Source organism: Grampus griseus, assembly GCF_964374135.1.
Source record: "Grampus griseus genome assembly, chromosome: 16".
NCBI lineage: Eukaryota > Metazoa > Chordata > Mammalia > Artiodactyla > Delphinidae > Grampus > Grampus griseus.
In genome coordinates this window covers 9,331,171-9,357,120 of record NC_139010.1, presented here as the reverse complement: position 1 = coordinate 9,357,120, position 25,950 = coordinate 9,331,171, and the positions used below count along the sequence as shown (strand labels likewise).

General features: G+C 42.8%; 1 protein-coding gene across 2 annotated transcripts in view; it reads right to left on the bottom strand.

Annotated features, from left to right (window-relative positions):
- The window catches only part of LGALS8 (galectin 8), a gene marked incomplete at its 3' end in the record, with an annotated part of 29,486 nt that extends 10,671 nt beyond the window's left edge, over positions 1–18,815 (bottom strand). The window contains exons 1-2 of one of the 2 annotated variants that reach the window (XM_082673788.1): positions 18,314–18,815; positions 15,175–15,324 (exon numbers count right to left, since the gene is read on the bottom strand). In XM_082673788.1, the coding sequence (XP_082529914.1) occupies positions 15,175–15,219 (45 nt within the window). In that variant the 5' untranslated portion in view covers positions 15,220–15,324; positions 18,314–18,815. The remainder of the gene's footprint in view (positions 1–15,174; positions 15,325–18,313) is intronic. The other variant, XM_082673787.1, reaches the window with a different exon arrangement.
- Positions 18,816–25,950: the final 7,135 nt, after the last annotated feature.

Sequence of the window (25,950 nt, the reverse complement as noted above, 5' to 3'; positions counted from 1 at the left end):
TCTTAACCAAGTTAATAATAAACATTAAAAGGGAAAAAGAAAACACTGTAAAGAAATAAGCCAAAAGGGAGCTTCAAGATGGCGGAACAGTAAGACACAGAGATTACCTTCCTCCCCACAGATACATCAGAAATACATCTACATGTGGAACAACTCCTACAGAACACCTACTGGACTCTGGCAGAAGACCTCAGACCTCCCAAAAGGCAAGAAACTCCCCACGTACCTGGGTAGGGCAAAAGAAAAAAGAATAAACAGAGACAAAAGAATAGGGACGGGACCTGCACCAGTGGGAGGGAGCCGTGAAGGAGGAAAGGTTTCCACACACTAGGAGCCCCTCCGGGGGCGGAGACTGCGGGCGGTGGAGGGGGGGAAGCGTCGGTGCCATGGAGGAGAGCGCAGCAACATGGGTGCGGAGGGCAAAGCAGAGAGATTCCCGCACAGAGGATCAGTGCTGACCAGCACTCACCAGTGCAAGAGGCTTGTCTGCTCACCCGCCGGGGTGGGCGGGGGCTGGGAGCTGAGGCTCGGGCTTCGGAGGTCAGATCCCAGGGAGAGGACTGGGGTTGGCTGCGTGAACACAGCCCGAAGGGGGCTAGTGCGCCATCAGCTAGCCGGGAGGGAGTCCGGGAAAAGGTCTGGAGATGCCGAAGAGGCAAGAGACTTTTTCTTCCCTCTTTGTTTCCTGGTGCGCCAGGAGAGGGGATTCAGAGCGCTGCTTAAAGGAGCTCCAGAGACGGGCGCGAGCCGCGGCTAAAAGCATGGACCCCAGAGACGGGCATGAGACGCTAAGGCTGCTGCTGCCGCCACCAAGAAGCCCGTGTGCGAGCACAGGTCACTCTCCACACCTCCGCTCCGGGGAGCCTGTGCAGCCCGCCACTGCCAGGGTCCCGGGATCCAGGGACAACTTCCCCGGGAGAACGCACGGTGCGCCTCAGGCTGGTGCAACATCACGCTGGCCTCTGCCACCGCAGGCTCACCCCACATCCGCACCCCTCCCTCCTCCTGGCCTGAGTGAGCCAGAGCCCCCAAAGCAGCTGCTCCTTTAACCCTGTCCTGTGTGAGCGAAGAACAAACGCCCTCAGGCAACCTACACGCAGAGGCGGGGCCAAATCCAAAGCTGAACCCCGGGAGCTGTGCGAACAAACAAGAGAAAGGGAAATCTCTCCCAGCAGCCTCAGGAGCAGCGGATTAAATCTCCACAATCAACCTGATGTGCCCTGCATCTGTGGAATACCTGAATAGACAATGAATCATCACAAATTGAGGAGATGGACTTTGGGAGCAAAGATGTATTATTTTTTCCCCTTTTCCTCTTTTTGTGAGTGTGTATGTGTATGCTTCTGTGTGAGATTTTCTCTGTATAGCTTTTGCTTTCACCATTTGTGCTAGGATTCTATCCATCCATTTTTTTGTTGTTGTTGTTGTTTTTTACTTAAAATTTTTTTTCTTAATATTTTTTAGTTTAATAACTTTATTTTATTTTATCCTCTTTCTATTTTTTCTCCCTTTTATTCTGAGCCGTGTGGATGAAAGGCTCTTGGTGCTGCTGCCAGGAGTCAGTGCTGTGCCTCTGAGGTGGGAGAGCCAACTTCAGGACCCTGGTCCACAAGAGACCTCCCAGCTCCACGTCATATCAAACGGCGAAAATCTCCCAGAGATCTCCATCTCAATGCCAAAACCCAGCTTCACTCAACGACCAGCAAGCTACAGTGCTGGACACCCTATGCCAAACAACTAGCAAGACAGGAACACAACCCCACCCATTAGCAGAGAGGCTGCCTAAAATCATAATAAGGCCACAGACACCCAAAAACACAAAACCAGACGTGGTCCTGCCCACCAGAAAGACAACATCCAGCCTCATCCACCAGAACACAGGCACTAGTCCCCTCCACCAGGAAGCCTACACAACCCACTGAACCAACCTTAGCCACTTGGGACAGACACTAAAAACAACAGGAACTACGAACCTGCAGCCTGTGAAAAGGAGACCCCAAACACAGTAAGATAAGCAAAATGAGAAGACAAAAAAACACACAGCAGATGAAGGAGCAAGATAAAAACCCACCAGACCAAACAAATGAAGAGGAAATAGGCAGTCTACCTGAAAAAGAATTCAGAATAATGACAGTAAAGATGATCCAAAATCTTGGAAATAGAATAGAGAAAATACAAGAAACATTTAACAAGGACCTAGAAGAACTAAAGAGCAAACAAACAATGATGAACAACACAATAAATGAAATTAAAAATTCTCTAGAAGGGATCGATAGCAGAATAACTGAGGCAGAAGAAAGCATAAGTGACCTGGAAGATAAAATAATGGAAATAACTACCACAGAGCAGAATAAAGAAAAAAGAATTAGAACTGAGGACAGTCTCAAGAGACCTCTGGGACAACCTTAAACACACCAACATTCAAATTATAGGGGTCCCAGAAGAAGAAGAGAAAAAGAAAGGGACTGAGAAAATATTTGAAGAGATTATAGTTGAAAACTTCCCTAATATGGAAAAGGAAATAGTTAATCAAGTCCAGGAAGCACAGAGAGTCCCATACAGGATAAATCCAAGGAGAAACATGCCAAGACACATATTAATCAAACTGTTAAAAATTAAATACAAAGAAAACATATTAAAAGCTGCAAGGGAAAAACAACGAATAACTCATAAGGGAATCCCCATAAGGTTAACAGCTGATCTTTCAGCAGAAACTCTGTAAGCCAGAAGGGACTGGCAGGACATATTTAAAGTGATGAAGGAGAAAAATCTGCAACCAAGATTACTCTACCCAGCAAGGATCTCATTCAGATTTGATGGAGAAATTAAAACCTTTACAGACAAGCAAAAGCTGAGAGAGTTCAGCACCACCAAACCAGCTTTACAACAAATGCTAAAGGAACTTCTCTAGGCAAGAAACACAAGAGAAGGAAAAGACCTACAATAACGAACCCAAAACAATTTAGAAAATGGGAATAGGAACATACATATCGATAATTACCTTAAATGTAAATGGATTAAATGCTCCCACCAAAAGACACAGACTGGCTGAATGGATACAAAAACAAGACCCATATATATGCTGTCTACAAGAGACCCACTTCAGACCTAGGGACACATACAGACTGAAAGTGAGGGGATGGAAAAAGATATTCTATGCAAATGGAAATCAAAAGAAAGCCGGAGGAGCAATTCTTGTATCAGACAAAATAGACTTTAAAATAAAGACTATTAGAAGAGACAAAGAAGGACACTACATAATGATCAAGGGATCAATCCAAGAAGAAGATATAACAATTGTAAATATTTATGCACCCAACAAAGGAGCACCTCAATGCATAAAGCAAATACTAACAGCCATAAAAGGGGAAATCAACAGTAACACAATCATAGTAGGGGACTTTAACACCCCACTTTCACCAATGGACAGATCATCCAAAATGAAAATAAATAAAGAAACACAAGTTTTAAATGATACATTAGACAAGATGGACTTAATTGATATTTATAGGACATTCCATCCAAAAACAACAGAATACACATTCTTCTCAAGTGCTGATGCAACATTCTCCACAATAGATCATTATCTTGGGTCACAAATCAAGCCCTGGTAAAATTAAGAAAATTGAAATCATATCAAGTATCTTTTCCGAACACAACGCTATGAAACTAGATATCAATTACAGGAAAAGATCTGTAAAAAATACAAACACATGGAGGCTAAACAATACACTACTTAATAACGAAGTGATCACTGAAGAAATCAAAGAGGAAATCAAAAAATACCTAGAAACAAATGACAATGGAGACACGACGACCCAAAACCTATGGGATGCAGCAAAAGCATTTCTAAGAGGGAAGTTTACAGTGATACAATCCTACCTTAAGAAACAGGAAACATCTCAAATAAACAACCTAACCTTGCATCTAAAGCAATTAGAGAAAGAAGAAAAAAAAACTCCCAAAGTTAGCAGAAGGAAAGAAATCATAAAGATCAGATCAGAAATAAATGAAAAAGAAATGAAGGAAACGATAGCAAAGATCAATAAAACTAAAAGCTGGTTCTTTGAGAAGATAAACAAAATTGATAAACCATTAGCCAGACTCATCAAGAAAAAAAGGGAGAAGACTCAAATCAACAGAATTAGAAATGAAAAAGAAGTAACAACTGACACTGCAGAAATGAAAAGGATCATGAGAGATTACTACAAGCAACTGTATGCCAATAAAATGGACAGTAGGATACAACCAGGAAGAAATGGACAAATTCCTAGAAATGCACAACCTGCCGAGCCTGAACCAGGAAGAAATAGAAAATATGAACAGACCAATCACAAGCACTGAAATTGAAACTGTGATTAAAAATCTTCCAACAAACATGGGCTTCCCTGGTGGTGCAGTGGTTGAGAGTCAGCCTGCCGATGCAGGGAACACGGGTTCGTGCCCCGGTCCGGGAAGATCCCACGTGCCGCAGAGCGGCTGGGCCCGTGAGCCATGGCCACTGAGCCTGCGCGTCTGGAGCCTGTGCTCCGCAACAGGAGAGGCCACAACAGTGAGAGGCCCGCATACCGCAAAAAAAAAAAAAAAAAAAAATCTTCCAACAAACAAAAGCCCAGGACCAGATGGCTTCACAGGCGAATTCTATCAACCATTTAGAGAAGAGCTAACACCTATCCTTCTCAAACTCTTCCAAAATATAGCAGAGGGAGGAACACTCCCAAACTCATTCTACAAGGCCACCATCACCCTGATACCAAAACCAGACAAAGATGTCACAAAGAAAGAAAACTGCAGGCCAATATCACTGATGAACATAGATGCAAAAATCCTCAACAAAATACTAGCAAACAGAATCCAACAGTACATTAAAAGTATCACACACCATGATCAAGTGGGGTTTATTCCAGGAATGCAAGGATTCTTCAATATATGCAAATCAATCAATGTGATACACCATATTAACAAACTGGAGGAGAAAAACCATATGATCATCTCCATCGATGCAGACAAAGCTTTCAACAAAATTCAACACCCATTTATGATAAAAACCCTGCAGAAAGTAGGCACAGAGGGAACTTTCCTCAACATAATAAAGGCCATATATGACAAACCCACAGCCAACATCATCCTCAATGGTGAAAAACTGAAACCATTTCCACTAAGATCAGGAACAAGACAAGGTCGCCCACTCGCACCACTATTATTCAACATAGTTTTGGAAGTTTTAGCCACAGCAATCAGAGAAGAAAAAGAAATAAAAGGAATGCAAATTGGAAAAGAAAAAGTAAAGCTGTCACTGTTTGCAGATGACATGATACTATACATAAAGAATCCTAAAGATGCTACCAGAAAACTACTAGAGCTAATCAATGAATTCAGTAAAGTAGCAGGATTCAAAATTAATGCACATAAATCTCTGGCATTCCTATACACTAATGATGAAAAATCTGAAAGTGAAATTAAGAAAACACTCCCATTTACTACTGCAACAAAAAGAATAAAATATCTAGGAATAAACCTACCTAGGGAGACAAAAGACCTGTATGCAGAAAATTATAAGACACTGATGAAAGAAATTAAACGTGATACAAATAGATGCAGAGATATACCATGTTCTTGGATTGGAAGAATCAACATTGTGAAAATGACTATACTACCCAAAGCAATCTACAGATTTAATGCAATCCCTATCAAACTACCACTGGCATTTTTCACAGAACTGGAACAAAAAATTTCACCATTTGTATGGAAACACAAAAGACCCTGAATAGCCAAAGCAATCTGGAGAACAAAAAATGGAGCTGGAGGAATCAGGCTCCCTGACTTCAGACTATACTACAAAGCTACAGTAATCAAGACGGTATGGTACTGGCACAAAAACAGAAATATAGATCAATGGAACAGAACAGAAAGCCCAGAGATAAACCCACGCACATATGGTCACCTTATCTTTGATAAAGGAGGCAAGAATATACAGTGGAGAAAGGACAGCCTCTTCAATAAGTGGTGCTGGGAAAACCGGACAGGTACATGTAAAAGTATGAGATTAGAACACTCTGTAACACCATACACAAAAATAAACTCAAAATGGATTAAAGACCTAAATGTAAGGCCAGACACTATCAAACTCTTAGAGGAAAACATAGGCAGAACACTCTATGATATAAATCACAGCAAGATCCTTTTTGACCCACCTCCTAGAGAAATGGAAATAAAAACAAAAATAAACAAATGGGACCTAATGAAACTTAAAAGCTTTTGCACAGCAAAGGAAACCATAAACAAGACCAAAAGAGCCATCAGAATGGGAGAAAATATTTGCAAATGAAGCAACTGACAAAGGATTAATCTTCAAAATTTACAAGCAGCTCATGCAGCTCAATATCAAAAAAACAAACAACCCAATCCAAAAATGGGCAGAAGACCTAAATAGACATTTCTCCAAAGAAGATATACAGATTGCCAACAAACACATGAAAGAATGCTCAACATCATTAATCATTAGAGAAATGCAAATCAAAACTACAATGAGATATCATCTCACACTGGTCAGAATGGCCATCATCAAAAAATCTAGAAAAAATAAATGCTGGAGAGGGTGTGCAGAAAAGGGAACACTCTTGCACTGTTGGTGGGAATGTAAATTGATACAGCCACTATGGAGAACAGTATGGAGGTTCCTTAAAAAACTAAAAATAGAACTACCATATGACCCAGCAATTCCACTACTGGGCCTGAGAAAACCATAATTCAAAAAGTCATGTACCAAAATGTTCACTGCAGCTCTATTTACAATCGCCAGGACATGGAAGCAACCTAAGTGTCCATCAAGAGATGAATGGATAAAGAAGATGTGGCACATATATACAATGGAATATTACTCAGCCATAAAAGGAAACGAAATTGAGTTATTTGTAGTGAGGTGGATGGACCTAGAGTCTGTCATACAGAGTGAAGTAAGTCAGAAAGAGAAAAAGAAATACCATATGGTAACACATATATATGGAATCTAAGAAAAAAAAAAAAGGTCATGAAGAACCTAGGGGCAAGACGGGAATAAAGACACAGACCTACTAGAGCATGGACTTGAGGATATGGGGAGGGGGAAGGGTAAGCTGTGACAAAGTGAGAGAGTGTCATGGACATATATACACTACAAAACGTAAAATAAATAGCTAGTGGGAGGCAGCCGCATAGCATACGGAGATCAGCTCGGTGCTTTGTGACCACCTAGAGGGGTGGGATAGGGAGGGTGGGAGGGAGGGAGACGCAAGAAGGAAGAGATATGGGAACATATGTATAGCTGATTCACTTTGTTAAAAAGCAGAAACTAACACCATTGTAAGGCAATTATACTCCAATAAAGATGTTAAAAAAAAAGAGATAAGCCAAAAATATTACAGCACTTTTCTTGAGGGATGACATTTTAATTTTCTTCTTCATATAGTTGTATATTTTCCAGATTTATATAATAAGTACTTATAATGTTTATAACCACAGTTTTTTTTATTATATATTTAACTTTAGGGTGAGAGTTTTTCTTTTTAATTTAAGTATAGTTGATTTACAATGCTGTCCCCATGTCTGCTGTACAGCAAAGTGCAAAGAGCTTTTTGAGACCAACCATCTATTCCCATCACTGCTAATAGATTGTTACAACTGTTAATGAGTTGTTCCAGTCTGAGAAACAACTGCGCTGCAAACTTGGGCCATTTGCTGTTTCAGTTGTCCATATTAACGCTGTCTACTTAGGAAAGTACCCTAACTTATGTCAACAATACTCAACTTTTTTGGACCATGTGAAGGAAACAAATGCCCGACAGCCCGCTCACTTACTCACAAACATTGCTCCTGAGGAAAGGAAGAAGGGTGGTTTTCTAGGCAACTCCAAGCTTTGAGGCTTTGTTGTTTCAAAAATAATTGATGTAAAACAATAAAGTACAGATCTGAACACACTAGAGACAATACCATAAGCTTATGCCCTAGTTAGGTTTGGTGTTACCTGCCCAAACATCCTAGCTGATTCATATTGCTTTGCCTTTTTTATGTCATTCATTGAATGTCTGCTCTACACCAGGGTCATGTTAAGGTAGCCTGCAGCTGGAAAGAAGTATGAGTCCCGTCCATCCGGGAGGAGCTGATACAGTTGGGAAGAAGTCAGATACCTATGGAAAGATTAGAGAGGAAATGTGACACTGTTTAGCGGTTCAAATTGGAATCTCCTTCCACAGGTGGAAAATCCTCTACCTTATAAACATGAGACCTCATCTGAACTGTGGCGAGAGCATACGATGAAAATCTGTCCATCAGTAGCCCCAGCTCAGACTCTGAGTTAGGACTCGTGACAAGCAGCAGCCAGAATCATGCAGTATTCACTCTGGCCAGGGGGCAGCAGCTACATCTAGGGTCAGAGGCAGCAGTGGCACCGGTGGTGTCGCCAGTGCAAGAAGTACCACGTTTGTTCAGTGGTGGCGACAGACGTCTCTTAGAACAGCCCTGCAGCCTGATTTTGGCTGTTGTCTGTGATGCTGTAGTTGACAAGCCTGGTTCTTCAGTCCTGCCTGCTGATAGATATCACTTAATAAATTTCTTTTCTGCTTAAATTGGGGGTTGGCTTCCATGTTTACAACCACAAACCCCGACCAATTCAACATCCACAGAAATGGGGCAGTAAGTGTCGAATAAATGCTTCAGAAAAATGTATAAAAAATAATAACTGAGGTGGCCAAAGTTTATAACGAGGTATGATTTGAGCTGGGAAGAATATGGTTAGGCAGAGAGGAGAAGGAAGCCAGTTCAGGTAGAAATGTCCGTTTACAAAAGCAGAGAGGCAGGAAAAGACAAAACGTATCTGGGAGCCAGTAAATAGTAAGGGAGCAATTAAAGACAGACAGAGTTAGGGTCAGATTTTGGAAGGACATAAGGAAAGCGGGGGTTGGGAACAACAATCCAGTGGGGGTAAAATTCACTGGAGGGCAGGGGATTATTTGTGAGACTGACTCCTTCCGGGAAGCCTAGCACAAGGAGATAAGGACATAATCCAGGCTGATGGCGGCAGACACTGAGGGGGAAGGGGAGGCAGGAGATAAACACGAGCTATTTCAAAGGAAGCTGTCTATCCCGGGCCACCACCTACAATGGTAACACTGGGGAAGAAAGATTTCAGAGGGAAGATGCTGAGTTTGGCTTGGAATACTTTTAGTGTAAAGGGTTGGCAGGACATCTAAGAGGGAACATACTGAAAGGAGCGGAACACTCAGGACCAACATTAAGTGAATGGCCAAGACTCAGAAGTCAGAGTAGAGATGATTACTAAGTACAATGAGAGCTACTAGATAAACTGAGAGAGAGGAAAAGTCAGGAGCAAAGCCTCAAAGGCTGTCAGATTAGGGGGTGTGCAGAAAGAGTTAACACAGCACACCTGGCTGCTATCTTTGAAAGGCCTCCGTCCAAGGCTGGCCCATAGCTGCTGTCTAGGAACTTGGATTTGGAGAGAGCACCCACCACCCTAGGTGAGAAGGGTGGGTTACCCACCTAAACTGTTTGTGCAAACACTATGGTTTATGCTAAAAACCTGCTTTCCTGTTTAGAGTCTGGAGTTTGGGTATGTGCTAGGCAGACGCTATCTACGCATCAAGCCCTCAATAAAAACCCTGGGCAGTGAGTCCCTAATGAGCTTCCCTGGTAAAGAACATTTCACACGTGCTGTCACAACTAGTTGCTGGGAGATTAAGTCCATCGTGTGTGACTCCACTGGCCGAATACCCTTGAAATCCTGCGCTGTTTCCCCCTGGACTTCGCCCCATGTGCCTTTTCCCTTTGTGATTTTGCTTTACGTCCTTTCACTGGGATATATCACAGCCATGGGTATGACTCTATGCTGGTGAATCATCAAAACTGAGGGTGTGTGGGAGACCTCAGATGCAGGGGGTGAGAAGAGAAAGAAGAGAGAAGGATCTACCAGAGAGGGCAGGTGTATCAAGGAAGTTGATTTCAAAAACGGGAGGACTGTCAATGTCTTTAACATGGAAAAATAAGGAAGATCCCCCCGGCTGCCCCCCAAATGATACTAAAATGGATATCATACCCTCTGATCCAGTGATTCCACTTCTACAGATTTATCCTGTAAAATACTAGCACATGTGCAGAAAGATGCATCTACAAGGATGTACAGCACAGCACTGGATACAATCATGAAAGGAAATAGCTCTTTAACAGGGGACTGGTTAAATAAGTTACAGTACCTCCATACAGTGGACAAATTATGCAGCCATTAAAAATAAGTGAGTAAACTCTAAACATGCTGGTATCTGCAAAATGTGTTAAATGAAAAAAAGCAAGGTATAGCAGTTTATATGGCATGATACATGCATGTAAAGAAACAGGGTATACAAAAGGTGACACACACAACACATGCACACACAACACACATATTCTCAGGAAGGATATACAAAAATCTGGGAGGAAATGATTGCCTTTAGGGAGGGCAACTGAGCACCAGGTAGAAGGAAAATTCATGTTTTTTTTTTAAAATAAATTTATTTATTTTATTATTTATTTAGGCTGTGTTGCGTCTTTTGTTGCTGTGCACGGGCTTTCTCTAGTTGCAGTGAGCTGGGGCTACTCTTAGTTGCAGTGCACGGTTTTCTCATTGCGATGGCTTCTCTTGTTGCAGAGCACGGGCTCTAGGCACATGGGCTTCAGTAGCTGTGGCACACGGGCTCTAGAGCACAGGCTCAGTAGTTGTGGCGTATGGGCTTAGCTGCTCCGCAGCATGTGGGATCTTCCCAGACCAGGGCTTGAACCCGTGTCCCCTGCATTGGCAGGCGGATTCTTAACCACTGCGCCACCAGGGAAGCCCAAAATTCATGTTTTAATGAAACCCTTAAATACTGCTTGAATTTTTAAAAATGATTTACACATATTTTCTTTATACTTTTAAAATAATAATAAAAAAGGAAAAGCCACTGAGTTTGATGACATCAATGAATTTAAAATTTTAAAGACAGATTATCTTCAAACTGTTAGGGGCTTGACAGCGTGGAAGGACACTGAGCGAAATGGAAAACCACAAAACGGAAGCTGGTTTGGGAAGGACGATGGGAGTTTCATTTTGAACTCACAGTCTTCAAGGGCTGGCAGGGCATCTAAGAGGGCTGGAGATTCACCCTGGGTGAGAGGGCAGAACTGTACGCAGACTGTATGCAAACTGTATTCATATTCTGGTCAGTAAAGACATCAGAGAAATAAAGACAGACACTGAAGACAAGATTGATAAAGAAATTAAGAGAGTAAAAAATCAGAGGGCAGGGAGGGATAAATTAGGCGCTTGGGATTAATAGATACACACTATTATATATAAAATAGATAATCAACAAGGACCTACTGTAGAGCACAGGGAACTCTACTCAATATTCTGTAATAACCTATGTGGGAAAAGAATCTGAAAAAGAATAGATATGTGTATATGTAAAACTGATTCACTGTGCTGTATACCTAAAACTAAAAGAACATTGTAAATCAACCGTACTCCAATATAAAATTAGAATAAAAAAAAAGAATTAGGATTCAGAAAAAAAAAATCAGAGGGCAGAGCCATGGTGAGGAAATTAAGGCAGCAGAAATCGACTCTCTCAAGATGGAGGTCAGGGACTTCCCTGGTGGTCCAGTGGTAAAGAATGCAGCTCCTGAGGCAGGGCACGCGGGTTCGATCCCTGGTGGGGGAGCTAAGGTCCCACGTGCCGTGGGGCAACTAAGCCCGAGTGCCACAAACTACAAGGCCCACACGCTCTGGAGCCTGCGCCCCACAACTAGAGAGAGAAAACCCACACAAGTCTAGTCACAACTAGAGAGAAGCCCGCGCACCACAACGAAAGATCCCACGTGCTGCAACTAAGACCCAACACAGCCAAAATAAAAAATAAAAAATAAATAAAATATTAAAAAAACAAAAAAGGTAAGTCAGCAAAAGAAGAACAAGGGAACAAAGACGGGGAAGGACCTTCAGAGGTTAAAAAGAAAAGATTTTATTGTTTTGTTTTGTAAGGTTAAATTGCAAGGTAGAAACGGAAGTACTTAGAATACTAAGGAAAAAAGGATCAGTGTGGAAGTAAGGTTCTGAAGGAAATTGGAACAGATGAGCTTTTCAGGGCCAGGTGGGATTAATGTTAATAAGTGGTTTGTTAATTAGGAGTGACAACCAATCGGTTTAATTTCTAAATAACTTCTCAACTAACACTTAATCACGTTTTAACTCTATAAACAGCAATAATAAAATATTTAAGCAGATATTGAGTTGCCAAACAAGAGATTTCACTGAGAGCATTTCTGGTATGAAGATACCGTCTTCCAAATTATTCACTCAATTTGAGCGGAAAGAAAACTGAGCCGGGCTCCTCTGGTGGTGCAGTGGTTAAGAATCCACCTGCCAATGCAGGGGACACAGGTTCGAGCCCTGGTCCAGGAAGATCCCACATGCCGCGGAGCAACTAACCCTGTGCACCACAACTACTGAGCCTGTGCTCTAGAGCCCATGAGCCACAACTACTGAGCCCGCGTGTCACAACTACTGAAGCCCATGCACCTAGAGCCCGTGCTCCTCAACAAGAGAAGCCACCACAATGAGAAGCCCGTGCTCTGCAACGAAGAGTAGCCCTCGCTTGCCACAACTGGAGAAAGCCCACGTGCAGCAACAAAGACCCAACGCAGCCAAAAATAAAATAAAATAAATTAATTTTTTTAAAAAAAGGAAAAGAAAAGTGAGCCGGACTTTTTTAAGTCTTGGAATTCTATCAACTGAACTAGTCAATGAAATATACTAAGTAGGAAAAAATTACACAGGCCAGTTATACAATTTATCTTTTCCAAGAGTTAATATGGACAGAGGGCTTCCCTGGTGGCGCAGTGGTTGAGAGTCTGCCTGCCGATGCAGGGGACATGGGTTCATGCCCCGGTCTGGGAGGATCCCACATGCCGCGGAGCGGCTGGGCCCATGAGCCATGGCCGCTGAGCCTGCGTGTCCGGAGCCTGTGCTCCGCAACGGGAGAGGCCACAACAGTGAGAGGCCCGCGTACCACAAAAAAATATATATATATCTATATGGACAGAATTTGTCTACCACAATTTTTAAAATATATTTTAAGTCATTTTTATTGAATTAATTTTAATAACACTGTTTTACCTGGTTGGCAGCTGCCCCAAACCAAACTAAAACAAAGTCATTGTGAATGCTATTCAACATCCTCAAAGTAATCCAGCTTGTTTTTGGAATATATTGTTACAATAGTTACACTTTTTTAAAAAAATAGTTACACTTTCGACATCACACAAGTAAACAGAGCATACTATGTTATTCAAAAAGATTTTATGCATTTCATTAAAAAATCATTTTGCAGGAGGCTTCAGCTTTATCATTGACACATTCTGTACTTCATGCTCTCAAAATAAAAAAGTGCCCTAAAGCTAAGTTTTTTACTGATATTAATGAATAGTATGCAGGGTTATACGAACTAAAATTTAACATTTTACGGTATAAGAGGCAATAAATGTGGACCAAAACTTTGGAAACATTAAGAAATAAAAACAGAAAGATGGCAGTTCCCTGTCTTCACAAGGCTTAATAAAGAGTATAGCAGAAACTCAATAAACACTTCCCTGTTGTTGAACTGATCACTAACAAAGTAACCAGAATGCAACGAAATATTTACTTTGGAAAGTTATCACGACCTATCCTCAGAACAGCACAAGGCCACCGGGAGCCCTGAATGCAGCTGCTGCTCGAAAGCAGCACTACTTCTGCAGGCCCCTGTCCTCAGGAAATGAAACGTCAGCTGATTTTTGTTTCAACTCTGTAGTCGAGGGTGCTAACCCCAGAAATTACAGGAATCATCATTACACTCTAATACCAAGACATGCAGGAATTTTAAGCTATAAAATTATTTTCTAAATAACATTCAAATAAGACATCTCTGTGATGAAGGGCAGAGCTGAAGGGCATTAACCCGACCATCCAAGCCTCCTGGTTTGCACCAACATTACTTCAGTCCCCCTTGGCAGGCAGCGTTGTTTTTTTTTTTTTTAATCTTCGCAGAAAGTCAGTCTACAACTTTGAGATGTTTTTAACTCTTAAGATGCGCAAAATTATTTTAAATGTCTAGCTGACTTCAAATTCATCAAGTCTTCCTTTTTAAACATACTACGATTGAAGGCTATTTCTTCTAAGCCTCATTCCTGCACAATGACAGTAAACCTTAGGGGGAAAAGAAAGAGCTACAGCTACAAGTAAATAACAAAAAATTGAATCCACTTACACTAATAAGACTGGTTTAAAGCCTTACTTGAAGCCTTACCAAGAATCTCCTATAAAGGGTTTACAAGAAAAAACAAAAAATGGCAGCAACTTTGTCTCAGACCTAAATTCAGGATTCAGCTTCAGACACATGGAAACTAGACATTTCTAAAGATTCTCACACCACATGAAACTGAACAAGTTCATTACTTCCCAGGACGTATACTGAAATTTCCAGCAATTACATTCAGGGGTTCCTGGACCAGCCTGAGGCTGGGACGTGACCATTAGTTTTCCTCATTCTCCATCTCACCACTGGCTTTTGACATTCCCCTGCTCAACTACCAAGCAGGATTTGAAAGGCAGAGGGAAAAGCTGAGAAATTAACTTCTCGTGAACAGGTCTAATTTAAAAAGAAAATTAAAATGTGTAGACAAAGAAATCCACTTTCCCCTGAAAATTATGTCTTAGGATGGTCTGAGCCTTCCCTCCACTGTCCTCCCAAGTTCTCCGTTCATAACACGTCTTATCGTCTTATACAGTTGACCCTTGAACAACACAGGTTTGAACTGTGCAGGTTTGAATCCACTTATACTCAGATTTTTTTCAATAAACACACACCACCTGATGGGCGATTGGCTGAATCCTCAGATGCAGAACCTTGGGTACCGAGGAGGGCTGACTAGGGAACTTAAACATCTGTGGAGCTCCAAGGGCTGGATCTGGTTTTCAGTCAGGGCCCACTGCAGTCCTACCACATAGCAGGTGCTTTATGTTTACTGAATTTTACTTCTGCCCCTATCCCCCAGCAGTGGATAATTACTATCCAGTTGGACTTGCTCTCAACCCTGGCATAGGCAAAAAGTGGTTTTATAGAAATTACTTACCGGGTTACAGACGACATTCTGTAGACTGTTTAAGGACAACATCATTCTTTTCCACCTTACTGTTGACTGGGGTCTCTCTTTTGGGTATGGTCTAAGAGTTTAAACAAGTTTCATTTAAAGAATTCCCAGATTGAAACTGAGGCACCTGACCTGTGTAAAATCAAAATAGAGGGAAAGGAAAATAAGCACCATTTTTCTTATAACTATTTTTTTTTTTTTTTTTTTTGCGGTACGCGGGCCTCTTACTGTTGTGGCCTCTCCCGTTGCGGAGCACAGGCTCCGGACGCGCAGGCTCAGCGGCCATGGCTCACGGGCCCAGCCGCTCCGCGGCATGCGGGATCTTCCTGGACCGGAGCACGAACCCGTGTCCCCTGCATCGGCAGGCGGACTCTCAACCACTGCGCCACCAGGGAAGCCCCTTCTTATAACTATTTTTAAGTACATAAATTATTTTACTGATATTTACCAAATAACAGGATGCTATAACAAAGATCTGACTCCAGTTCTTATCTAATGTACTTTACTAAATAATTTTGGATTATGAGTACAGGAAATATTGATTTTAAAACTACATCATTAGAAAACTTCTAATTTGGAAAATTTATTAAAAATACTTATTACTGGGAGTTCCCTGGTGGCCTAGTGGTTTCACTGCTGTGGTCTGTGTTCAATCCCTGGTCGGGGTACAGGGATCCCGCAAGCCAGGCGGCACAGCCAAAAAACACAGAAACAAAAATTTGTTATTAAAATACTGTATCAGGGCTTCCCTGGTGGCGCAGTGGTTGAGAGTCCGCCTGCCGATGCAGGGGACACAGGTTCGTGCCCCGGTCCGGGAAAATCCCACATGCCGCAGAGCGGCTGGGCCCGTAAGTCATGGCCACTGAGCCTGTGCGTCCAGAGCTTTCGCTCCGCAACGGGAGAGGCCACAACAGTGATAGGCCCGCGTACCACCAAAAAAAAAAAAAAAAAAAAAAAAAAAATACTATATCAAATAATAGCAAATACTCCTGTACAGCTATCTGAGATATTCATTTAACTTTTCTCATCTGTATAATGAGAATAACAGTATTCACCTCACAGGTTTGTTCTGCAGATTAAATGAATTAATAAAGCAATGGAATAGTACGTGCTTTATAAGTTTTATCTATTGTTATTAGTAGAAGGGATTGCTCTTCCTCCTCCAAATTAAACAAGTCAAAAGGAAAAAAAAATCCAATGCCTCAAATATTAACTTCCATGTGGCTAAAAAAAAGATAAAAGCTTTAAAGGTAAAAGTACCCATCAGTACTACATATAACAGCTCCAGGGAAGACTTGAAGACTAAGCAGAACCAAAAGAGAAATGAAACTCAAGCTTCCTACATTTTACTTCCTCCGATTCTGTCATTATACCAAAGGGCAATACGCACTGATCACATGTATTACTTTTTCTCTATTAAGAAAAAACTGCATCTCCAACCCTGGATGTAACATAAACTGAGTGGTTAAGTTACAGCCAGAGGTGTTAGCTGAGCAGATGCAGGTTGTGAAAGAATTCACAGAAGTATTAACAAGGGAAGAAAAGAAAGTTTTTATTCACTTTCCAAGGGAGGAAAGGGGCCAGACACATAGAGTGGCATCGGCCCTGAAGGGTGGCGGTCTGAGTCTTTTAACGGGTTTCAAAGGGCAAAGTGCAGGAAAGAGCGGGTGGGTTCACATCTATTTTGGCCCACAGTTGTATTCTGGCCTGCTGTGTTTCTATAGGATGTGGTTCTTCTGAGAATCTGTAACTTTTTGTCTTCAGTAATTTTTCAGTCCTTGGGTGTCTCAAAGAGACATGATAGTGGCCTTTGACAGGCATTACTCTATTTTGAACAATGTCAGATGGGCTCACAAGAGGGATTTTGCAGGTGTAATTAACATCAGCTGATGTCAAGATAGGGCGATTGTCCTGGATTAACTGGTGGGTCCAATGTAATTACATGAGCGCTTAATAAACGAAGAAGCCTGAGAGATGCAGTAGCAGAAGAAATCAGAGATTTGAAGCCTGAGAAGGATTCAACACATTCTTGGTGGCATTTCGATGGAGTGCGGGTGGGCATACACGGAAACTGCAAGAAGGAAACAAACCTGGAAAACAAACTAAAGTATCCCGGAAGTTGATTCTTCCCCAGAGAATAGAGCCCAAACTGGATAACACCTGAACTTCAGCTTGTGACACCCTAATCAGAGTACTCAGCCTGGTCTGCCTAATTTTATTTTTGGTCCCCCTAATGTCTGATCTAAGATCTATTAAGAAAATAAGTGGGTGTAATCAAAACATCAAGTTTTATGCGCTAAATGTATACAATTTCTATTTGTCACATATACCCCAATAAAGCTGGGAAAACAAAAACCCTGCAACCCTCTTGGTTTATAAATGTAACCCCATCTATTAACTTACACATTAGTCAAAACCTCAAAACTTTTGCTCCATCAAACTCGGGAAGCATCAACAAGAGCAAAAACAAAGGATACAGAGATGCCACAGCCACATTCATAATTTACATCGTTAGTAGAGAGTGACCCAATTTAAGCCACAGGCCCGCGTGAAACCAATCATTCCCAGAAACATCCACAGGCATGGGTCCTGGTGTTATTAACTCTTCGTTCGCTTCCCAAGAAGCCATCACGATGCTGTTGCAATTCTGAGGACAAACGTTTCCTACCGTTTCACACTGCAGTAAATGACTCTGCATCTCAAAAGAGGATGTTCAGAGCCCGGGAGGGCCACGGAGGTCTGTCATTAAATTTAAAGAACCCGTCATTTAAAACACCAAGAAAGAAACGTCCCCGGATTCCACTGCGCGAAGGCGGCGCTCGCTCCCGGGCGAGGAGGTCGCACGAGCCAAGACAGCACCGGACGAGGCGGTGGTCGACAGCGGGGCTTCCTCCGGGGACAGCGCCGGTTTGCCCGAGGGCTGCGACTCCCGACCATCCCTCGTTCCCGGGTCGCAGCGCGCGGGGCACTGCCAGCCGCCCAGCCCGACCCTCCGCGGTGAAGACCCGCGCGACAGGGTTACCGGAGCCGGTCCCGCCCGTCTGACTCTGACACGGGGCCAGAAACACCGCATCCCCCCCTCGGCCGACGAGCCCACCGCCGCGACCGCCAGCCGACTCACCCCGGGACTGGCGTCGCGCTCGGCGTAGGAGGCTGTTCTGCGGCCGCGGCGCGTTGTCCGGGTTCCCGGCCGGGCGTGCGTGAGCGAGAACGGGAAGCGAGAGGAGTCAGTCCGCCGCCATTTTCTGGTTCGCGCGCCCCTGGCGTCGCCGTCGGCCTTGCGTCTGCGTGCGGGGCGCGCTGGCGGCTCCGCTGGGCTAGTGGCTGGTCCGCTGCTGGCCGCTCCCCCGGCGGGGCGCCCTGCACGGCCTCGGGGACTCGGACCGCCAGTGGCTTGCTGCGAGACGAGCAGAGAGGGAGGGGGCAGAGTGTGTGCTTCCAAAATTCCCGGGTGGATCTGGCCGCCTCTGCCCCGCCGCCGGGGTTGGGGGGCCGGGAAATGGGGAAGAGAGAAGGAGAGACCTTCTGCTCCCTCGGCCCGCGTGTCCCCGGCCTCCAGGGCCGGTGTGGACTTCGCACAGGCCCCGCCTCGATCCGGTGATGGCCGAGAGGGGCCCACGCGGCCAGAGGGGCCGTCTGTGACCTTCCCTGGTTGCCCGGCTCAGCGGGGTCAGTGCCAGCTATTTCTCAAGGTCTGCTTCCTTGTCTGCCATGGGTTAGAGTCCAAATAGTACATACAGTGCAATAAAAGAGAAGCTGACTTGGAGGCATCCCGGTGTTTTGTTTGCCACACCTTTGGGTGTAAATAAAATGCGGGGGGAAATGGGTTCAGTATAGCTGGACTGAGTCCAGCCCGGAGCCCCTATCTAGTGAGTCTAACTTGGACTTCAGCCACTGCGGCTTATCTGCCAATTTTGTGTGTTGTTGTTTTCTAAGTTATATACTACCCCGAGGGAAATGTCAGCAGTATAGAGCACAATTCTGAGCACGGTAGATGTTCAGAAATAACCAACTTTTCAGGCAAGTGCCCATAATGACTGCCAGTTTGACCTGTTGGCTGTAAAAAACGTCAGCGAGAAATACAAATAAAGTTATGTAAGCTACCTTGAACAGCTGGTACAGTTTGTTTTCTGTTAGGGATCACAAAGTTCTTATCTTCCTACTTGTCTCTACTTGATTTTTATCCACGTTTCCTTTGAGAGACATGTTTTGGTGTCCCTACTCTGGGCTTTCTCCTCTGTAGCTTTGGGTTTTATTATTTTTTATTTAAATTGAGAAATTCATTACACACCCAATACCATCGAACTCACATTCTGATTCCCTATTACTTTGCTCTCCTATTCATTTTCCAAGTTTGCTTCACTCTTTGGGATCCAACTTCAATAGCTGTATTTAACCCTTAACATACACTGCCTGGGATTTGTACTTACCTTTCTGTGTGTTGTTTTATCTATCCAACTCGAATTTAAATTGAGAAGAGGATGTCGTGAATATTCCCCAATGCCTAGTGTAATGCTTTGCATGAAGTAGACATTCTGTAAATATTAGGTTGAAATGATAGGTTATTGATAAAGTGAGGAGCAATTGAATGTCTTCACAACTTTGCCTGGGTTGGTTACCTCCCCCATACAAAGTAAGCTGAAATAAATACACATCAATGCTCCACTTCTTTGGTAAGTAGAATTTAGGTATAAACAGGACTGTGCAAAAGGGCCAGAAATCCTGTATTGGTGCATAATTCTGGATTAAAAGATCCACACATCCAGAGAATTTATCTTAGAAAAACCCCTTCGTTGGTCCGGTTTTGTTCAATGAGCTCCGTATGTTTTTTATATCTTTTAGAATCAACAAGTATGTACTCGATGTCCGCCATGACAAGGCACAGTGAAAAGTATACAAAGGGCTTTGTAACATTTGCCGTACCGAGCCGGGCCCTCTAGACGCAGAGAAGCGATATAAATATACGGAAGTCCCACTCCTCTTCCTTGGATTATTACAATAGCCTCTTCATTGATTTCCCTGCTTTTTTTTTTTGCGGTACGCGGGCCTCTTATTGCTGTGGCCCCTCCCATCGCGGAGCACAGGCTCCAGACGCGCAGGTTCAGCGGCCATGGCTCACGGGCCCAGCCGCTCCGCGGCATGTGGGATCTTCCCGGACCAGGGCACGAACCCGTGTCCCCTGCATCGGCAGGCGGACTCCCAACCACTGCGCCACCAGGGAAGCCCAGATCTCCCTGCTTTTACCCTTCCCCCTGCAGTCTGTTCTCAACACAACAGTCAGAGAGATCATGGGGAAACACAGCCTAAACAATGTTACTTTGCTCAAACCTTCCACTAGCTTTTGCTCGTTCTGAGTAAAGATCCAAGTCCTTACACTTCATGACCCGCCTCCACCTCCACACGCTCTGACTTCATTTCCTACTACATTCCTCCTCCCTTGTTCTGTAACAACCGTACTGGCCTTTGTGGTGTTCTTACCGCCTGCCTGTCACACTCCCAGCTCAGAACTTTTGCATGTGATGTTTCCTTTACCTCCTTAAAATTGAGTAATGACAGTGAGTAATGTCGATTCTTAGTGAGGCCCTTCCTGACCACCGTATTTAAAATTACAAACACCCTCTCAAAACACACACACACACACACACAATCCCTATCACTCTTTCTTGCTTTATTTCTCTCTAGCATTTACCACATTCTAATATGCTACATTATTTACCTTTTTATTTTATATTACTTCATCCACCAGACTACAAACTCCATGAGGACAGGGAGTTTTTTTGTTTGTTTGTTTGTTTCTTTGCGGTACGCGGGCCTCTCACTGTTGTGGCCTCTCCCGTTGCAGAGCACAGGCTCCATTCGCGCAGGCTCAGCGGCCATGGCTCACACGCCCAGCCGCTCCGCGGCACGTGGGATCTTCCCGGACCGGGGCACGAACCTGCGTCCCCTGCATCAGCAGGCGGACTCTCAACCACTACGCCACCAGGGAAGCCCGGACAGAGAGTTTTGACTGTTCTTGTTTCAATCGTGCTTAATCCAGTGGGGGACACAGATGGTGATACATTCCGGAGAAGATTAAGATAGGATGATGGCGCTTCCCTGGTGGCGCAGTAGTTGAGAGTCCGCCTGCCGATGCAGGGGACACGGGTTCGTGCCCCGGTCTGGGAGGATCCCACATGCCGCGGAGCAGCTGGGCCTGTGAGCCATGGCCGCTGAGCCTGCGCGTCTGGAGCCTGTGCTCCGCAACGGGAGAGGCCACAACAGTGAGAGGGGCCCGCGTACTGAAAAAAAAAAAAAAAAAAAGATAGGATGATGTATAATTGGGAGCACTTGGGTGTCTACATTAGTTGCATGCCTAGGAAAACTTCTCCAAAGAGGTAAAGTTTAAGTTGGTAGTGAATGAAAGAAAGGAGACAGCTAACCAAAAGGAAAAGACAGCTTATGGCGTGGGAGAAATATTTGCAAACAATGCCACCGACAAGGGCTTAATTTCCAAAATATATAAACAGCTCAATATCAAAAAAACAAAAAACCCAACAACCCAATCAAAAAATGGGCAGAAGACCGAAATAGACATTTCTCTAAAGAAGACATACAGATGGCCAACAGGCACATGAAAAGATGTTCAACATCTCTAAGAGAAATGCAAATCAAAACTACAATGAGGTATCACCTCACACCAGTCAGAATGGCCATCATCAAAAAGTCCACGAGTAACAAATGCTGGAGAGGGTATGGAGAAAAGGGAACCCTCCTACGCTGTTGATGGCAATGTGAATTGGTGCAGCCACTATGGAAAACAGTATGGAGGTTTCTTAAAAACTAAAAATAGAGTTACCATATGATCAAGCAATCTCACTCCTGGGCATGTATCTGGAAAAGACAAAAACTCTGATTTGAAAAGATACATGCACCCCAAAGTTCATAGCAGCACTATTTACAATAGCCAAGACATGGAGACAACCTAACTGTCCACTGACAGATGAATGGATAAAGAAGATCTGGTTCATATATACAATGGATTACTCAGCCATAAAAAAGAATGAAATAATGCCATTTGCAGCAATATGGATGGACCTAGAGATTATCATACTAAGTGAAGTAAGTCAGAGAAAGACAAATATATCACTTCTATGTGGAATCTAACAAAAATAATACAAATGAACTTATTTACAAAACAGAAACAGACTCACAGACATAGAAAAAAAATTTATGGTTACCAAAGGGGAAAAGGGGGGAGGGATAAATTAGGAGTTTGGGATTAACAGATACACAGTACTATATATAAAATAGATAAACAACAAGGTCCTACTGTATAGCACAGGGAACTATATTGAACATCTTATAATAACCTATAATGGAAAAGAATCTGAAAAAGGATACGTATATGAATCACTTTGCTGTACACCTGAAATTAACACAACATTGTAAATCAACCATACTTCAATTTAAAAAAAGAAAAGAAAAGAAAGGAGGCAGCTACATGAAGATCTTGGGGGAGAGCATTCTCAGCTGAGCGAACAGCTAATGCAGTCTCTAAGGCTCTTGAGAATACATTTAGTGTGTTCAGGCACAGAGAGGCCACCAGCATGGCTAAGCATAATAAAAGAGGGGGAAATTATATGACATGAAGTCATGGAATTGGATGAGGTCACCTGGGCGAGTAGATAGATGGAGGAGTTGACCTAGGACAGAGCCCTAGGGAGATTAAAAAACAAAACAAAACAATAAAAGAGGCTGGGAAGAGGCGACCATGGAGACCTGCTGAAAATGTGTCTTAGCAACCAAAGAAAGGAAGTGTTTCAAGAGAGTAGAACAACCAGTTGTGGTGTTAAGAGGTCAAGGAACACAGAAATAACCAATAGATTTAGCAACATGGAGGTCATTGGGGACTGACTCTGAAGTGCGTTGAGACGTGAGGTAAAGAAGTAGTGGGACTAATGACTATAAATATCTCAAGAAATGTCGCTGTGAAGAGGAGCAAAGAAGTGCAGAGGCTAGGGAAGCAGTGGGGTAAAGGGAATATTTTGATTGTCTTGTTTTGTTTTTGTTTGTTTTTTAAAAGAGAAGATACTACAGTGGTGCCTTTTAGACTTTTATCAAGTAAACCACAATAAGAAATAAATACATTTAGGGAACCTAAATGTATTTAGTCCAGTGGTTTAGTCCTAAATTTAGTCCAGTGGTTAGGACTCCGTGCTTTCACCGCAAGGGCCCAGGTTTGATCCCTGGTCAGGGAACTAATATCCCACAAGCCATGCGGTGCGGCCAAAAAACTAAAACTAAAAATAAATACATTTACATTGTGACTTGTTACATATGTACTTAAAATCATGGAAACAAAAATTTCACAAAACGATACTCTTGTTATGCATGAAGCATTTTTTTTTTTTTTTTTTTTTTTTTGCGGTACTCGGACGTCTCACTGCTGTGGCCTCTCCTGCCGCGGAGCACAGGCTCCGGACGCGCAGGCCCAGCCGGCCACGGCTCACGGGCCCAGCCGCTCCGCGGCACGCAGGATCCTCCCGGACCGGGGCACGAACCCATGTCCCCTGCATCGGCAGGCGGACTCCCAACCACTGCGCCACCAGGGAAGCCCTCTAATTTTTCATTTTAAAAAAATATTGTTTATAACTCACTAAAATGTTTGCAAGACGAGATGTTACTAATTATTTGTAGATAATTGCCTTAGACTTCCAGAGATGAAGGGATCATTTCTGGTTGGATCAATTTCTTTTCCATCTATCTTTTTTTTTTTTGGTACCTGGGCCTCTCACTGCTGTGGCCTCTCCCGCTGCGGAGCACAGGCTCCGGACGCGCAGGCTCAGCGGCCATGGCTCACGGGCCCAGCCGCTCCGCGGCATGTGGGATCCTCCCGGACCGGGGCACGAACCCATGTCCCCTGCATCGGCAGGCGGACTCCCAACCACTGCGCCACCAGGGAAGCCCCTCCATCTATCTTTATTGTCCTCTTTCCTTACCCAAGAAGCCACATTCACAAAGTACAAATTTAGAAATAGTGTGATATAAAAATATTAAATATACACACACTACTATATATAAAATAGATATACAACAAGGAGCTACTGTATAGTACAGGGAACTATATTCAATATTCTGTAGTAACCTACAATGGAAAAGAATATGAAAAAGAATATATATATATAACAACAAATCACTTTGATGTAAATCTGAAACTAACACATTGTAAATCAACTATACTTCAATTAAAAAAATTAAAATGTGAAGTAATATATATTGCCCCAATTTTCAAAAAACTAGTAAAAAACAAACCACATGATTTTAGACTTACGAATTGAAACTGTATATACACTTGCTACTTGGCAGGATTAGTTGACTAAACAAATTCCTGACATATTTTGTCAACAATGTGAACTATGTTGTTTCAAGCTAGGAAACACCTCTGGTAGTGATTTTGCTTATTGTTGTGTTGCTGTGTTATTTTTGTTATTATAATAATAGTAATTTTTTAAAATGTTGGCCTTCCATTCATTAAATGGTGGTGCCATTGATGGGAAAATATGCTCCCAAATCAATAAGTCTGAAATACAAGTTAGATGTGATAAAACATTGTAAAGAACTTTAAATAATTACTTCTTTTTCACTATGAACTTAGGAGCCAGAACTCTAGAACCTTTAGCAATAATAATGATAAATAAAAGCGATATTAAAGTAAAAATTTGCCACAAAAGTTATAGACTTATGAACTCTGAGAACACATACTCTGTTCCATTTATTCCCATGGAAAAATTAGTCTTGAACTATGCAGGTTTTAAATCATGCAGTCTTTAGGAGTGCATTCTTTACAAAATCACAGCACTCATGCGTATGTCTACTTCCCAGGGAAGTTTTCATGGTTGGCGTCATCTTCCTCCTCTATCTTCCCCATTCTCAGTGGACTCATTTCCTCTTTGAATCGTCATGCTTTGAACTAATGTCTCCCACACACCAATACTAGTATCACCTATAAGGACTCAAACTCTTTTCTCACCCTCCAGACACCCTGTGTTCAGACTGATCAGGCTTACCTCTTACGTTCTACAGGATCATGTCCCAAATCTAGTCTTTTCAGGTGTGAGAAACAAGCTTCTAGAACTATGGCTCTGTCATAAAATAAAAGAATCTTGGAGATGGGAGAAATCTTCAGAGTAGTGTGGATTAATTTATTTATCCCAGTGGCTCAAAGAATGAGATGCTGTCCCATTTTTAAAATACTTTTCTTGAATGGCTTGGCACATTATGGTATGTTAACTAGAAAATGTTGTATTGTTATTTGACATGAAAATATATCTGAAATTATCTAAAAGTCAAAACAAAATAGAATCCTTTAGAAGTTTATATATATATATAAATTGGGCAACGTGTTAGGCTCTAGAGACACGGCAGGTAAAAAATATAGCTTTCCTGGAGCTTAAATCCAGTAGGAGTTAGACATTCAGTAATCACATATATGGATTTTTAGAAGTGCAAAAGAGTGCTTAGTAACTGTTAATGTTCATTGTGATCTTTGTTCCTGCAAAGTTGCTGCAACTCATAAAACCATTAAAAGGCCTCCCTCAGCCTCGCTCTCTCAATATTTAACCAACCCGCCATGCACATAGCTAATCTCCTTCCAGCTTGTATTTACACAGCTCATTATAAAATAAACTGACAAGCGAAACCTCAAGGGAAGAATTTCTGTGACAGGTTGAAGCAAGTAAGAAATCCAGGTGGTTTTTCCAAATAGAAAAATGTTATTAA